Genomic DNA, 17,416 nt, shown 5'->3' on the forward strand with positions numbered 1-17,416 from the left:
GGGCCAGTTAATGTTTTGATGCCATTGTTATGTGTGACATTTTCCATAAATTTCTCCTTTTTGTACCCAGTTGACTTCATATGGTCCCTCATTTCTATAGCACAGGAAAAAACAATAAGGCACCAGTGTCATTTTCAGGAGCATGGAGGAATGAGGATAACAGTGAAAGGAAGTATGAGAACACCAAAAATAGCCCAGAGGAACTGAGGGGCCTTGCATGCACTGGGTGCTGTGTCCACTTTCTTGTGCGTACATGTCTCTTCCAGTGAACTGAAGACCAGGAGAGAACACACTGTGGAGAGCTGCTCTGGATTGCACAAGTAAATAACATTTGTGGTAGGAAATTAAATGCTGTCTACTGGGTCTGTGAAGAGCAGATACTAGTATCTTAGCTGAGTGCATCATGCCAAGGCTCCACAAAGACAGACCACCGGCTTTGACTGACAGTATTTCAGTGGGGTGACTTGGGCTACATCATTGCTCGGCTGGAAGACTTGTTCTAGTTGTTTATGCTGTTTACAGTAAGCACATTTATATCTAGATTCTGCTGGATGCACCAAGTTGTTTCATCTTTGTAACAGTCACAAGGCAAAGCTGTTTTCATTTTCCTCCCTAAGTCTCTATATTTATTTCCTACTTAATTAAAATCCCTATCTAAAAATGTACTATCTCTATCAATAAAATCATGTTTTGTGTTATTTTGTTTCCTAATAGAAAAATGAAAATTACTAGTGGAACCTGGTGATACAGGCGTCTAATGGTAGCTCTTCGGGGGGCCAAAGCAGAAGGATTACTAACAAGTTCAAGGCCAGCCTGAATAACTTAATAAGCCCCTGTCTCAGAATACACAGACTAGGTGGAAGCTCAGTGGTAGAGCATTTGAGTAGCATGTGTAAGGTGACAGGCTCAATCACTTGTACCACAAATAAATGAAAGACACAGAAAGAATAAATGCTCACCAACATTACATTAAGTGTCTTTGAAAAATTTTGATTCTTTCAAAGGACACCTCAGAAGACTCTGTCATAAACTGTTATGAATTGTTATGTCTTTGTTGCTATGAGAAAGGGGCTCTGATCCATTTTTCTACAACCAGTCTGTGATGGTTTGAATGAGACTGGTCCATAGGCTAATATATTTGCAAGCCTAGTCCTCAGTTGATGAGCTGTCTGTAGTGGCTTTTTATTTGTCTTTTAATAAATAAAGCCTGCCTGAAGATCAGAGAGTAAAACAGCCCCACTGGCCAGCCTTACAGACCAGGCAGTGGTAACACACACTTTTAATCCCAGTAGCCACACTAGTTGCCATAGAAACCAAGGGGTACATGCCTTTAATCCCAGTGGTGCATACCTTTAATCACAGAACTAGAGAGGATTGTAAAAAGGGAGGAGACAGCTGTCAGTCACAGTCTCATTCTGAGATTCCTGGAGGCAGAATCGCCATTTCAGACTGAGGTAAAGGTAAGAGCCAGTGGTTGGCTGCTGTGCTTTTCTGACCAGTTTGAGCTCCAATTTTTGTCTCTGAGTTTGATTAATCATGCTTCAGTTGTCAGGGGAGGATTAGGTGTGACCTTGTTGGAGGAGGTATGGGACTGAGGGTGGGCTTTGCGGCCCTGTGACTTTCTCCCTCTCTGCATGTAGATCAGGAGGTAAAGATCTCACCTACCACCCAAGCACCGTCTGCCTTCATGCCACCATGCTCCCTCAGGATGAAACTGTAAGCCAGCTCCAATTAAAAGTTTTCTTTTGCTCTTTTCCATCTTCCTCTCAGAGAGGCAGCTTCGCTTCTGCCTCTCTCCCCACTTCTCTGCTTCCCCCCTTCTCTGTCTCTCTCTCTCTCTCTCTCTCTCTCTCTCTCTCTCTCTCTCTCTCTCTTTCTCTGTCCCCTCTTCACCCTTTCTTCTCCACAACCCCCTGAATAAATATTCAACCTCACTCTGCAAAAAAAAAGTTTTCTTTTATAAAAGTTTCCTTGGTCGTGGTATGTCTTCACAGCAATAGAGCAGGGACTAAGACACTGTTCTATTGCTGTTATAAAATACTATGAACAAAAGCAACATGGAGAAAAAAGTAATATAGCTTACAATTGAATATCATAGTCCAGGACAGAAACTACTGCACTGCAAGAACCTAGTCATGGAGGAGGGCCGCTTCCTGGTTTGCTTGACCAGCATTCTTAGAGAAGCAAGGCCCACCCGCTAAGGTGTGGCATCCTCCATGATGGTTTAATTTCTTCCACATCAAACACTAATCAAGGAAATGCCCTATAGACTTTTCTATAAGCAACTTAATGGAAGCATTTCTCAAATCAGATTCTTCTTCCCAAGTAACTCTATCTTATGCCAAGTTAGCAGAGAAAAGCACAACTGTCCACCATCCCAATCACCCTCAGTGTTGGCTCATGCAAGAGAAGTAGTTATGCTCTCTTCTCCTTTTTGTGACTATTATTCTATGTTCCCACAAGTGATAGATTGTGGTTAGCTCATAGGAATCAAGGTGTTATAGCTTGGATGTGGAATGTCTTTGAAAGTGCCATGCTTTAGAGGTTTGGTCCCCTGACTGAAGCTACTAGAAGGTAGTGGAAACATGTAAGAGGTAGAGCCTGCTGGGTGGTGGGGGTGCACGCCTTTAATCCCAGCACTTGGGAGGTAGAGGCAGGTGGATCTCTGTGAGTTTGAGGCCAGCCTGATCTATAAGAGGTAGTTCCATGACAGGCACCAAAACTACAAAAAAAAGAGCCTGATGAAAAGTCCAAATCTTTGATCACATGCTCTTTAAGGGGATGAGGAGGACTAGTCTCTTTTTCTCCTCTCTTTGACATTCTTGAAATGAACAGCAATATTCTACACACCTTCTACCACATTGTACTGTTTGACCACGGGCACAAAAGCAACCATCCTACCAACCTTGGAGTAAAACTTCTAAAACAATAAAACAGAAAAAAAAATTCAACTTTATTATCTCTGGTATTTTCTTACAGTAATGGAACAAAGAATAACAAACAGGACTGAAAGCTGTGCTGTAAAAACCTAATAGAGAACAGCAAATACTTGTAAGTGAGCAAGCTTGCTTAAGTTACTGCATATTTCCAATTGCACATGAGTTACAGAAACACACATGTGACATACAGTGATAGAAATGTAACATGCTTTGCCTTTTATTGTGTTTTTGTTTGGGTGATTATTATGGGAGAGCATATAATTGTTCTTTCATTATTAGATCAAATGCTTGCTTTTTTAGATAGAAAAATTCTCTGGTTATCTGCTTCTTCAGTGTTACAGTTTTGTTATACAGAGGACAATCATTTGTAAAACTACCATTATATAAATAATAAATAATACTGTAAAAAAAGAAAGGTATAAAGACAAAGAAATAATGAGAATGAACTAAGTAGATATCACACGGCTTTAGAAAACAATAATTAGTAGACTTTTTCTATAAGTATTGTTGAGAGTTGAGTAATTGTTTCTGAGTTTATATTTAGTGCATATCAATTAGAAGTACAAAAATGTGTATGTAGAAAAGTCTTCAGTTGGCACTTACAGAAGCAATTCTGTGGCTTATAGCGAATGCTATAAAAAATACAATGTATAAATAAGGTCTTCCCATTTTAGGGTGAGGAGAATCTACCACAAAATAGTATTGTATTGGTAGTTTTGTTAATGATAAAGAAAAGAAAGGGATGATCTGCCACAAACTGTGGACCTCCGTGACCAGTTCTCCCTGTCATAACTGCCCCGGTGCCACCAGCTGCTACAGTGCCCTCCTCATTGACTTCCACTGTGGCTTGATGGAACACCTCAGAAAGAAAAAGGTCATTCCTCTGGGACATTCCTGAGAAGTTGGCCTTGCTCTTATTGAAGGCATCCTCCATGCCCATGCTTCTCAGAATAGGCTTGAGTTCATAATGTTGCTCTAGCTTGAACTGCGGGAGATAGACCTCAACATCGTCTTCAGCCATTGTGTCTTTGCTCATCCATTGGTTGAATTTATCAAAGTTTATTTCACTTTCCAGCTGTAAGAATAAAGAACAAAAAAAGTGAATTTGAGAAAGGACAAAAAATAACTCAAAGCCTAATGTTAAACATCAATTGCCAAGTGGCTGGATAGATAACTCAGTGGTTATAAGCATTGGTTACTCTTCCAGGGGTCCCAGGATTGCATCTAAGAACCGAATGGCAGCTCACAACCATAAGTAGATCCAGCCCCAGGGGATCCAATGTCTTCTTCTGGTCCCCATGAACATTGCATACATGTGATATACAAACTTAATGCAGTGAATATAGCCATAAATATAAAAATAATAACAAATAACACTTCTAAAAAATCAATTGCAAAGCTAAGTGCACTGGTGTGTGGGTTTAATTATTGCACCCAGAAGGCAGAAGTAGGTGGATCTCTATGATTTCAAGGCTATCCTGGACTACATAAGTGAATTCCAGGCCAGCCAGGGCTACATAGTAAGGCCTGAACTCAATATATGTATTCATATTAGTTGACAATTACTCCTCAGTTAGAGGTGGGACTTCATGAGCCCCTCTACTATAGAAACTCTTATTTGGCTGGCTTGTAGGTTTTGTGTATGACTCTCTGAATTCGTGTATGCAATGGCTCTGTCATGTCCAAAAAACACTTGACGGCTACTATGGGGGGAGAGGTCATTTTCTTCATGGGTAAAGTTCCTAATAAGTGTCCATGTTCCAGTGGATAGTCTTACATCTGCACACATTCTGTCAACACATAATGACCTCAGTGAGGTTGAAAAAAGAAAATGTGAAGTTGGTTGGAAAAGTGGTGAGAGGGTTTACTTTTTTTGGAAAAGTAGGGGAGAGAGCAAGGACTGAATCGTATCAAGGCACATTACATAAGTGTATAGAATTCTCAACCTATTAATAAAGCATTAAAGAATACAAAAGAAAATGAGGCCACAACCCCACGCAAAGAACTACAGGCAACTGAAAATTTTTGAGAGTGGCAGGAATGATCTTCTTGAGGGAAGAGCAAATCAAATGGTCGTCTAATATCAAATAGTCAGTCCTGAAAACATACATACAGATAACGTTATACAGACTGAGAAGTCTGTATTTAAGACTGTATATTTATATGTGTATGTATATAAGCATGTGACAATAAGCAATGAAAAGTAGGCCATAAAGTTTGAAAGACAGCAAGAACGGGTATAAAGGAGCCTTGAAAGGAGGAAAGAAGGAAATAATTATAATCTCAAAAAATTAGAAAATAAAATAAGCAATTAAATGACTTTACAATGTTTAAAACTTAATGATCTGGACAAATTTTGTAATTTGGTAGCATAAACTACATAAGTTTCAGACTTTGAGATTTTGCGAAATTGATACATGTAAATCAACTTAATCATTCATTTGTGACAAATTACACACGATTTCCAAGACATCAATACTCATTTTGAGCAAAGGAGATTTTGCTGCCAAATTTGAAAATAATTGAAACTGGAATGCATTACCAACTCCAAGCCAGTGGACGCATCCTCAATCTCATCAGGAAGCAACAGGAACATACTGATGTTTCCAATATACGGAAGCTCTAGAATCTGAGTCTTTAGGTCCGTTATGTATCCAATGTTCAGCTTTTCACGTAGGTGCATCATCTGAACAGGTATGCTCTCACGCTAATATTGTTAAAATGTAAAATATGAAAGTCAGTTCTCAGATGTTTAAGAAATTTGCAGTAAGACTAAATGATTTCTGGGTCAAAGCTAGGAAGATGTGTTTTCTTCCATCAAAAAAGGAAATTATTTGTATAGTGTTTAGAGAAGTTCCTCAAACTTAATGGCTTTTTTGTATCTTATAGCCAATACTTAGTAAGATAGATAATAATAGTAATAACACTTCTACTACTAATAAAATTATAATAAATTTGTAATGCCTAAAATGATCCAGGAAGTTAGGTAAACTCCGTCAAACATTCACATCAATCTTTTGAACTAGATATTATTCAAGCTTTAAAGATCAAAACTGCAACAAATGGATAATACATGAAGTCATAGTGCAAATGTAAAACCAGCATTTAAGTCCAGGCAAGAGGAATTATGTCACATAATTACAAATTATAAAACCATGGTCTTCACTGTCCATTGACTCTTAGGAATTTTTGAATGACACTCAGTAGCCTGAAAGAGCCAATGCCCACCCAAGGTATAACTAGCAAGTTATGGGAAAAATCAATGAATAGTCTCTAAGTTTTCTGTATTCTTTTCCAAGCTCTAAAATAATGCTAGAAAATGCTTCTTGTTTCATACCAAGTTCACACGGAAAGGATAAAGCTCATTAAGTTTCTTCGCAAATGGAGTTTTCCACTTTCCTTTGAAGTAGACAGCATTTACCAGTACCATCTTGGTGTCTTCATCTACAGAACCTTCCGGTAACAGGTTTGAGATTTCACCTGTAGAGAACACAATACATGTTTAGGTTTTATAATAAAAAATGAAAGAAACTGTATAATGCTACATATAAAGTATAACTTTTTAAGATATTTGGAGGAATCACTTTCTTGTATATTGTTTTTCAGTAGTCTGAGACTTACTCAACTCAGAAGGAGATGAAAGAGAATTGACTACAATTTTGAGGGAATGAGGGTGATATTCAAGGATGTTTGATTTCAAAAGAAAAAAAAAACAGAAGAAAAAATCCAAAGTTTTACCTTTGGTTTGGGTCTTGACCCAGGAATTTATCTTTTTTCTAGCTTCTTCCGCATATTTAAGGAAGTCTACTGCCTCTGGTTCTGTAGAGTAATATTTCTTACAGAGTTGTATGTATTCCTTTAAAAAAAAACACAATTACACACGACATATGTTGAATAAGAGAGGCATGATGAATTACAGGCTCCAACAAATACAAGGAGACATAAGGCAGAGGGAGGTGAGATGACTGGGGAGCGTGTAGATCCAGGACAGTTTCACTTTCACTGATAATGCCCAGTTCTATGTTCCAGCACCAACTCTATCTTTGCACTAAAGACACTAGACCCTCTGAGTATGGGTGACAGCTGTGTGGTTGGTAGTCTGTGGAGCCACTGGCAGTGGGACCAGGATTTATCCCAAGTGCTTGAACTGGCTTTCTGGAGTCCATTCTTTTTGGAGAGATACCTTGTTCAGCCTAAATTTAGGGCAGAGGGCCTTAGTCCTGCTTCAAAGTGATTTGACTGACTTTGTTGACTCCCCATGGGAAGCATTACCCTCTCTGAAGAGTGGATGGGAGTGGAGTGGAGGGACAGTGAGGAAGAGTGGGAGGAAGAGGAGGAAGTGGGAACTGGGATAGGTATGTAAATTGAAAAAAGATGGTTTTAAAAAATTAATTAAAATTTAAGAAAAGACACTGAATAAGAACAGAGGTATAGCTTGGGGAAATAGAGGAAAGAGCTGTTAGTTACATCACTGTTGTAATTTGTTGATCTTTGCATGGACATCTTCAGCAGGAACAGGAGAGACAGTAAAGCCAGCCTTTAAAAGCCCACCTGCAATTCTGAGTCTGCTCCTGAGAATTGTGGAGAAGAGTTTCCAAACGACCTCACTGCTTGTGTTGGAATAACTCTTTTAGTGTCAACTTCACTTACTTCCTTGAAACTAGCAGATTTCTCTCCAAACAGCTTATTGGCGCTTTCCAGTAAGTAATCTCCTGAGCAAGTGTTGATTGCCGAGCTGAGCAAATTGAAGGATGAATGGACTTTATCTCTTGCTTGTGCCTAAACAGAAAAAATTTTCATTTATAACACAATAATACTAACTAAAGACTCCTGAAGCAATAAAATTTTCTCAAAACAACAATAAAATATTGTATGCATGCATCTTTTTTCTAGTCCATTAGAGGAAAACAATCTGTAAGAATGTCATTCAAAAAGATTGGAGTAATGTCTCCCGCCTATGATCCCAAGAGAGACAGAGACACAAGACTAAGTTCAAGGCTCATCATGGCAACATAATGAATTCAAGGTAAGCTTGTTTCAACACCCCATGGGGGTAAAAGCAGAAACAAATATAGAAATGTAGTATAGGAAGGCTATAAAGGTACACTTTAATAATTATAGACTTCTGCTGTGTCTGTAGATTAGATTCATTAGAAATAAGAAACCCCACAGCCTGAATGAAAGACAGTTTCTTTTGATATTTCTAAACTCTTGTGTTTCTGATGAAATTTTATTATATTACAGAATGAATAAACCCAGAGGTTCTAAAGTATAACATTAGGAGTACAGTTAGTGAGTCTGGACTGTTTCTGAAATTTGTGATAAAGACATATTTAAATAGATTCCCACCCACCTCCCCCCATGCGTGCACACACACACACGCAAAATGACTGCGTATGTGGTCAAAGTATTACTTTGTGGTAATTATTTCACAAGGTATAGATATATTACCTCATGTACCCTGCATATATGCAATTTTACTTGTCGGTTGTGAAGTTCTCAATGAAACTATAGTGAAATGTTACCACACTTTATATAGCCTTAATAGGTTCCCATTTTAGAAGGTGACCTTTGTAGTAAAAAAAAAAAACACAGAGCTTTAAAAGTTGACAAAATTGATGAGAGACCAAATGCTAAGCAGTGTGACAGACAGATTCAGTCACAACAGCGACTGGGCTCGAGTACAAGACAGAGCTCTCCAGTGTTTTAGAAAGTATCGGGAGGCTTTATCTACCTTCTGTACCTCACATCACACCAAGTGATGGGGGGTGGGACACTAGTATATTCAGGAAAGAAGAATCAGGAGACGTGTCCCCATAATCTAATCATGGGCATAACCATGTAAATTAGTTACCAATAGTTTATCCCTTCATAATTTTGTTAATGTAACTAGGCAGCCAGTTTTTAAGGATATAGCCTGTGGGTAAAGGTATTACTTTGTATAACAGATGGATGAATAGAATTATTACCTGCAATAGATATAGATAAATGGATGGACATATGATAAGTTGTTAATAGATGGGAGATAGATAACAGACAGATAGATGACAGAGTTGACAGGTAGATATAGATAAAGAGATAGGTGATAATTAGTAGGTTGATGAAAGATAGATAATAGGTATAGAGTAGATAGATGCATATGCATAATAGGTAGATAATAAGTGATAGCTAGCTAGACAGATGACAAGTATTTATAGATAGGTGGTATATTATAAGCAAATAATATATTCATTAGATTCTCCTGCAGCAACCAGGTTTATGCTTCACCAACCCCTATTATGATCACCCTCTTTTCCTCGTGAAATTCCCATAAACACCTATGGACTTGTGCATCCAAACATTCTTGTAACATAACATAGAACACTTTCAGAATAAATAGTTTATTATAAATATGAATAATATGATACATAAACAGTACTATACATTATATATATATATATATATATATATATATACTTATGGCAGAATAATGTAATAGGCTTGAGGAGCAACCATTGCTGAAACATTAATAAGCCTGGATGCTGCACTGGCTCTGACCTTGTTATTGGATGCCCTTGGGATATTCATCCCAGTACTTAGTCTGGGTGCTCTTCCTATGGATAGTAGAACTCTGCTACATTTCTTCTCAGTTCAACACTATGACTCTGAGACAAAAAGCTGCTAGAGACAGAATATAAAATGATATAGCAAAACCAAGTCCGGTACCTGTAAAATAGCATCAGGATAATTTCCCTTCTGTATTTGCTGTGTGCAATCAAAGCCTCTGACGTTCGCTGGGGTTCCCATTGTGATGTCATTGCCATTAACTTTGTTAAATTGCAACACCTGCAGTCAGAATCAGGAGGAGTGATGACGTGGCCATGCAAAATTACTTCACTTTGAACCAATGGCTCAGGAATCTCTAGATCAGAATTTCTGTGTCGTGAAACCGTTTGGGGGGAGAACAAACCTTTTCAAGCGTCACCTAAGACTATCAGAAAATAGATATTTACATTATGATTCATAACTAGCAAAATTACAGTTATGAAAAAGCAAAGAAAATAATTTATGGTTGGGAGTCACCACAGCACACTAAAGGTCAAAGCATTAGGAAGGTTAAGAAGCACTGCTCTAGATGGTACTGTCTGACTCTGTATTTGTATGTGGAAAATAAGCATAGGCATTCTTTCTGTGTCTCAAAAATCCATGATGTACTTGATACTAACTCCTTTACTGAAAATTTAAAAAACAATGTTATTATGAGATGATTTATAAAATCTACCCTGAGTTATCTAAATTTCACCCAGTCCACAAATTGTTTTGAAAAACACCAATATTTTAATACTGTATTTTTAAAATATTTTAAATAAATAAATAGAATTAACTCATCTCCTCTTCTCTGAAGTGGTTTCCTACTAAATACGTTTTAAGCTTAGGAAAGTTAGAAGCCATAGTGGGCTTTAACATGAACATCAGTCACCAAATATTAAGAAGGATCACCTAGATAAGACATTCACACATAATATGTGCACATAGAAACTAATACCTGTGTTGGGAGCAATTCACAACATTTGATACACTGCATCTCTCTCACTGTGTCGGGGTAATTCACAGCTTTTAATACACTGCATCTCGCTCACTGTGTAGGGGTAATGCACAGCATTTGATACACTGCATCTCGCTCACTGTGTCGGGGTAATTCACAGCTTTTGATACACTGCATCTCACTCACTGTGTCGGGGTAATTCACAGCATTTGATACACTGCATCTCTCTCACTGTGTCTGGATAATTCACAGCATTTGATACAATGCATTTATCTCACTGTGTCGGGATAATTCACAGCGTTTGATACACTGCATCTCTCTCACTGTGTCGGGGTAATTCACAACATTTGATACATTGCATCTCTCTCACTGTCGGGGTAATTCACAGCATTTGATACACTGCATCTCGCTCACTGTGTCGGGGTAATTCACAGCATTTGATACACTGCATCTCGCTCACTGTGTCGGGGTAATTCACAGCATTTGATACACTGCATCTCTCTCACTGTGTCGGGGTAATTCACAGCATTTGATAAACGGCATCTCTCTCACTGTGTCGGGGTAATTCACAGCATTTGATACACTGCATCTCGCTCACTGTGTCGGGGTAATTCACAGCATTTGATACACTGCATCTCGCTCACTGTAAGTGGTTTCATACAGCTAGTAGAGGTGGTAGGGAAAGACTGGTCTCTGTAAGGCTATCTCAAGTCCCTTCTCCACAAAGTTCCACCAGCCCAGCCTAGTCTTCCAGACTCAGATTCCCACAACCAGCCATGTCTAAAGTCTTTGAGAACCTCTGACCCCGAAACACTTCTCCTTTTGGCCCATGGTAAAGAGGAAACAAAATTGTAAATGGGCTGGTAATTGGCATCTTTTAATGAAGTGGGCAGTTATATCTAGCTAGTTGAATACGTTCTAGACTAGAAAAGGATTGGTATTTGGGGACCTTTCTCTGCAAGTCTTCCATTGTTTAATCTGGGAGTGAGGCAGGAAGCATGGAGCTGATGCTGCATAGCCTGCCCTTCTTCCCTAATCTAAGGAAATGGCCTTTTTACTTAGAAACCAATCAAGTTAGCACTTGAATTTTAAAATCTCCCCATGCAGCAGAGTTGTAAGAAAACTGCATGGTCCCACAGACCGAAAGAACTGTCTTGAGTTAGAAAATCTCTCTGCCTAGAGTGACCACGAGGAGAATTTTTCCTTCAGCATCAAAATCACTTTAACTCAGAGCATTTCATCTGAGACTCACATTCTAGCTGTGCTGCTCCTGGCCTTAACACTTTAAAGTTGAAAGCACAAACTCTGTCTAAGGTTTTGCAAACCGTGGTTTACTATGCTTTCTCAAGACAAAGGAAGTAAGGAGGAAGAAGTGTGGCACCACTCTGCTATCATCAGGGTTGAACAATTGAGTCTTGTTGTGAGACATGCTGTTTAAACTGACTCCAGTTTAGACAGAAATCTACTTCCTGACCTGTTGGTTCATGTTGTCTCTGTGAAACTCTGTACTTGAAAAGAGGCTCACCTGAAGTGGGTCAACATGTTCTCAAGAAGAATGTATTTATGCTCAGAAACAGTTCTCATGGGAACGTAGGTAGGAGCCCATGGCATTTTGGTGTGACTGCAAACACAATGAGTGCTTGTGCTCAGAACACACATTCTTAATATTTGCATGCATGTGGATATAATGAAATTTTAATTATATGATTTCCACATTCAGGTCTTTGACCTAGCAAGTAACATGATCATGAGAAATTACAATACATTGTATGAATCTTTAGGGATATTGAAGATTATAATTTAAGTAGTTCTAAAGTCTGGAGAAAGGTCTCCTGTGTGAATCTCTGTCCATTCATCAAGGAAAGAAGAAAAAACCTTGATACATAAATTCCTGGCAATGATGTTTTACATGCTGTTCTCATTGACTTTGAGGACTTGGTATCTACAATATCCAGCCACACTTGTAAACATACTTTCACAGTGGATAATGTGAAGAAGTCTATTAAAGATATATATGTTTCTGTGAGAATGCTAACCAAAGCCATAGTGCTTTTTTTTTCTTTGTGACCCTGGCTTAAAACCATCAGGAGACATTCTTTTTAAGAAAGGGGAAACAACACTACCCACAGTGGTATTGTTAAGAGGGAGCCTCAGCTGGAAGCTAAAGGTCACAGGTGATCTTGGGAACAGGTTGCCAGTGTTCTTATCTGCATAGTGATATTTGACTTAAAACCATGTGAAAGGAAGAGCTCAAAACCCTTGCTGTACAAACTATGAGCATGATCTGGTTTAAATGAAAGATTTGCCAGTTGCTATTTTCATCATTATAGAAATGCTAACATCCTTCTGCTCTCTGCATTAGAGGAGTTTCCTGATTTGGACATTTTCTAGATTTACACTAACAGAATCTGTGTTGTGATGGCTTGTGATGACAGTCATGCCACCATCCCTGCTTTCTTAGAGTCAAGATGACCTGAGCACAAAACGAGAGCAAGCCTACGGTTCAATTCAGAAAACACTGGATTCTGAGGTGAGGTTTAAAGAAACTTACTCTGGCCATCTGGTGTTCAGTGTTGCCCCTGGCACCGAGGAAAACCATAGCCAAGGTGGACGAGATGCTCCACGGAGAGAAAAAGATATTCTGGGCAGAGTTCGTTTGTTCTATATGCTTGAGGATATTGAGGGCAAACACGGTGTTTGCTATGGAAAGCTCTTCCATTGTTTCGGTCTAGAACGAAGGTGAAGAGAGAGAAAGAGCTATGAATGACTGTTCAGCACTGGGAGTGAAGTTGGCAGAGGGATATAGGCAGTGTCCTGCCTACGGTTCCCTTCCTGTCTTCCCTCCATGAGACAAAATGAGGACGGTGAAAATTGCTTAGAGTTACAAGCCATGTGCTCCTCACAGTGTGCAGGTGTAACATTCTTTGACTCCATTCTGAAATTTGAGTCATTTTAAACATGAAACCCTGCAATTTCAATTTTCCCCAGTCTCTGTAAACTATGTAGCCAATCCTGGGATATGATGACAGATCTGAGGAATGACACTTTGTGAAATCCAGATTATAATAAGGATAGTAAGAACCGTAACACTCATCTGAGTTCTATTCTCTACATGTTAGACACCCAGACTGTAGACACTAACTACTAAACACCTTTCTTGTGTAATCATTTAATCCTCCTGAAATCCCGTGAGGAGAAGGGAAGGTATCTCTGTGCACAGAAAGGGCGTGCTACTGCACAAAAGCCAGCTGCCAATGCCATTCAGTAACAGAGAGTGGGAGGGGAAATTGAAGGCAGGAAAGTCACCTCCATCTTTCGTTCATATTCACACTACACATACCCACACCACATACACCTATGTTCATATGCAGAATATAATACACTTATCCAAATGGGTGCCACATGTACACGGACTTGCTGGGTTCAGGTGAGACAATCTTTCAACTTCTCCATTTTGAGGTGTATAACATATGTTAGGGTTGCTATCTGTGTCCAGATACTACCATCCCCAACATATTCTCTCCTCATATGCCTCAGCCTTGGTCTAAAAGGACTTCCTATAGACTGGAGAGTTCACTTTAGTACCCTCTTCTCCTGTCATACAAATCTACGTGCCCATAGGAATTCAGGGGCAATTCAAGAATGTAGGAACCACACAATATGTTTAATTTATAGTTATCTAAAAAAGGTCAGGCACACCTTCCACAACTTAAGGATCTCTGTGCAGCTGGATCCTTGGACACACCCAAGGGTGGTGTGTGGGAAGGGATGCCAACCACCATCTTCCTACTTCTCTATTTTTCTTTCATCATAGTCTAAAATAACCTATAATTACCAAAATATACAAATACACCAAACAATGACAGCACTCATCTCTTTGTAAACCTTTCGGAACGAAGATTTTCCAGAACTGGGGAGTAGTGGAGAGACCCCTGGATGAAGCAAACTGTCTTGACTGTTTACAGACGTATTGTCATTTGTAACATAAGGCAATTGCATTTTGTACAAAAGACAAACTAGTAAATTAAAATGTATTTTTAGAATTCTTTTCCATTTCTTGCCTCTGTATTTAACTTACTAGTGTGGGGCAGTGGGCACATGAGTGTGAGCATGGGTGCACACGTCATGGGGGCCTGTGGAGGTCAGACGACAACTTTATGGAGGCAGTTTTCTCCTTCCACCTCTCAATGGGTTCCAGGGATTGAATTTAGGTCACCAGGTTAAGCCTTTCACTGACCCTTGGAGGGTCACAGAGGCCTTCCTAAAGCTCTTGGAGGTTAAGCAACTTCTGTGTGGTAACACAGTTATTGTGATGTTGCAGCGTGCAGGCTGGGATCTGCCAAAGAAAGTTTGCTGATCTTCAGATCTCACAGGTTGATGGCACCACTTCACTCTAACTGTCAGTTAAGGAAGTTCTATACTAAAAATATTACAAAGGGGAACAAGAAAGAGAAGTAACAAGTCCATATTGCTCCTAGAAAGCTCATTAGTTGACAAGAAAACAGTATTGCTTTCTGTCTCGTTTCATCACAGATTTCTGATTAAAATAGATAGTTCAGAAAATAGCTTCTTCTTCAGTGACTTAATACTACAATTAGACTCCATGCATAGGTTTCCTTAATAAATAATTTTAAAATTATGAATAAAATGTTTCTCTGCCCCTGCATAAAAATTCAAATAAGTGATCCAGCCAGGGGAGCATATCATGATCTGTCCTGCTTCTCAGCCTGTGCCACAGTCTAAGCCAGTCGGTTACTTAGGCATTAACAGATTGCAAGGGTCAAGGCCATTATCAGCCAAGACAGTTAATATTAAAGTAGGACTCTGGGTGACTTGACAGAGAACAAGATGGTACTAAGCAGAGTAAAATTGTTCCAGAAATGTTTACTTCTTTAAAACTCATCTCTGTCTGAGGGCATAACTTAGTACCAGGTATGCGGCCACCTGTGTTCAGAACACCAGTTCTACCAAAAAAGAAAAAAAATTGAACTAAACAACCTGAATTATTTTGTATTAGAGAGGCCAGCCTTGAACTCACCAGGTAGTCAAGGATGCTATAGAGTTTCTAGTCCTCCTTTCTCTGCATTCACATGCTTAGATTACACGTGTGTGCAACCAAACCTGATTTATAAACTGCCAGGAATTGAACCCAGGGCTTCATGTTTGCTAGGACAGCAATCCTCCATCTGGGCAACATCCCTTGTCCTGGAGTTCTAGTTTCTAATGATGTCTTCTTAACTACATTTGCATAAAATAATAGTTGATGTCCTTATTTCGGTCACCTAATTAAATCTGTGCATTTTGTTTAATGGAAATGATCACATACCCTATGTCCTTTGAAATTTCTGCTAGAGTAATGAAAATGTGAAGATGTAGGTATTTCAGGACTAATCATATGCTTCCAAATATGAGACTATTGCTAACATTAGTAAGAACGAATGGAAATGATGTGCGGGGCTGGGCTCTCTCCCCGTCTGTCAGTTCCTGAAATACAAGTTGGCAAAAGCACTAGTGAAACTTGGCAGAAGTGATGAATCTGGGAGGTGCCATAGGCTCACCACCTGCCACACTCCCTCTCCACAATAGCCCGAGCTGACAAATTAGATTTTGCTGTGCCATTTCAAACATTTTTTTCTATAATCATAATAATGAAAATGTTTTAATTGATTTCAAAAATCAGTGAAAATTAAGATAAAACAATAGTGGCAAGGAAACAGCCCATCAAAAATAGAACAAGCTTTTCAGAAACGAGGGGGTAGTATTTTAGTTGATAGTTTTCATAATGAATAATTATCTGCTTACTAGAGATTAAATTGCTAGCTTGGTCAACCAATCAACTAATTTATTTGATATTTATCTTTCACAGAATTGGTCCATTACTGAACTAAGTTAAATAATTATGCTCTGATCCTGGATCATCCTGGCCCAAATCACTGCTTAATTTTTATAGTTTCTGACTATTAAATTTAGATGACAATTGAATGTCACTTATTTATATTTAATGTAATAATTACTTTCAATTGCTTAAATATAAACATTTTAATATTTGTAGCTATTTATGTCTAATTCTATATCAAAATAATAGTTAATATAAAACATACATATTGTAACCTGTTCAATAATATTAAAATTGAAATTACAATAAACATGCATTTTAATTTTGATTCATAGGCACTTGCTGTCTTCTGAGATTCAAAGTTAAGCAGTCATAAGTTTAATTCAAGTCTTAACCCAAAATATCTTTAGTTAAACAAGTGAAAAAGAAAACATGGTTACATCTTTTACTCACCCTCTACACAGGTCAATATATTAAAAAGTTACTATGAAGGAAGAGAAAGGAGAAGCCTGGATTCATTAGAGATGACCAGGGGCTTCCTGAAGCACTTTATTACCTTCTAGTCCTGTGAGCAGCTGACAGCCAGGAAAGGCTCTTTGGAAAGCCGGAATAGCAAGGACGAGGTAATGACTGGTTTTATATGGCCATGCTCCTCCCACAGTTTTTTTTAAACTTTTAAATTTGTGTTCTTTGTATGATTCAACATTTTACTCATAAAGACATCAGCAGGAAAGGAATGCTGATTTGTAGTGTTCAGTTTAAAAAAGAACTTGAGAAGTATGACATCATTTAGAAATTCAAGAATTTAGCAATTTCCAATTTAAACCCATTAGCAGCAATCTGCACCATTCACTCTTGGGTCTTTATTGTTTCTCACAGGTACTCAATGATAGGAATTAAATTCCATGATACTCAATCCAGCTTTGGACAGGCACCATCTGTGGGGGGTCTTTGCAGCAAAAGATTTCTTCTCGTTGAGTTGAGGAAGACTCAAAGAACCCTCTACACAGAATAAGAGAAACACTGTTTTTATCATTCAATAATTCTCTATTTTAAACTCTGATTTTCTTAGGAATAATAACCTTAATAATTCTGTGTTCAACTCTAACCTACTGT

The 17,416-nt window shown here is 38.5% G+C and overlaps 1 protein-coding gene across 1 annotated transcript; it reads right to left on the reverse strand.

The window, feature by feature from the left end:
* Window positions 1-2,936: 2,936 nt before the first annotated feature.
* Window positions 2,937-16,902, reverse strand: Serpinb2 (serpin family B member 2). Its single transcript, XM_041648831.1, has 8 exons — window positions 16,857-16,902; window positions 13,016-13,192; window positions 9,645-9,764; window positions 7,590-7,718; window positions 6,678-6,795; window positions 6,277-6,419; window positions 5,482-5,646; window positions 2,937-4,014 (listed from the first exon to the last, which is right to left on the reverse strand). Exons 2-8 carry the CDS (start codon window positions 13,181-13,183, stop codon window positions 3,610-3,612), a joined length of 1,248 nt encoding a protein of 415 aa, XP_041504765.1. The 5' UTR covers window positions 13,184-13,192; window positions 16,857-16,902; the 3' UTR covers window positions 2,937-3,609.
* Between the last annotated feature and the right edge of the window lie 514 nt (window positions 16,903-17,416).

Source organism: Microtus oregoni, unplaced genomic scaffold, assembly GCF_018167655.1.
Source record: "Microtus oregoni isolate MIOR12 unplaced genomic scaffold, Mior012 000003F_ref0000135, whole genome shotgun sequence".
NCBI classification, from domain to species: domain Eukaryota; kingdom Metazoa; phylum Chordata; class Mammalia; order Rodentia; family Cricetidae; genus Microtus; species Microtus oregoni.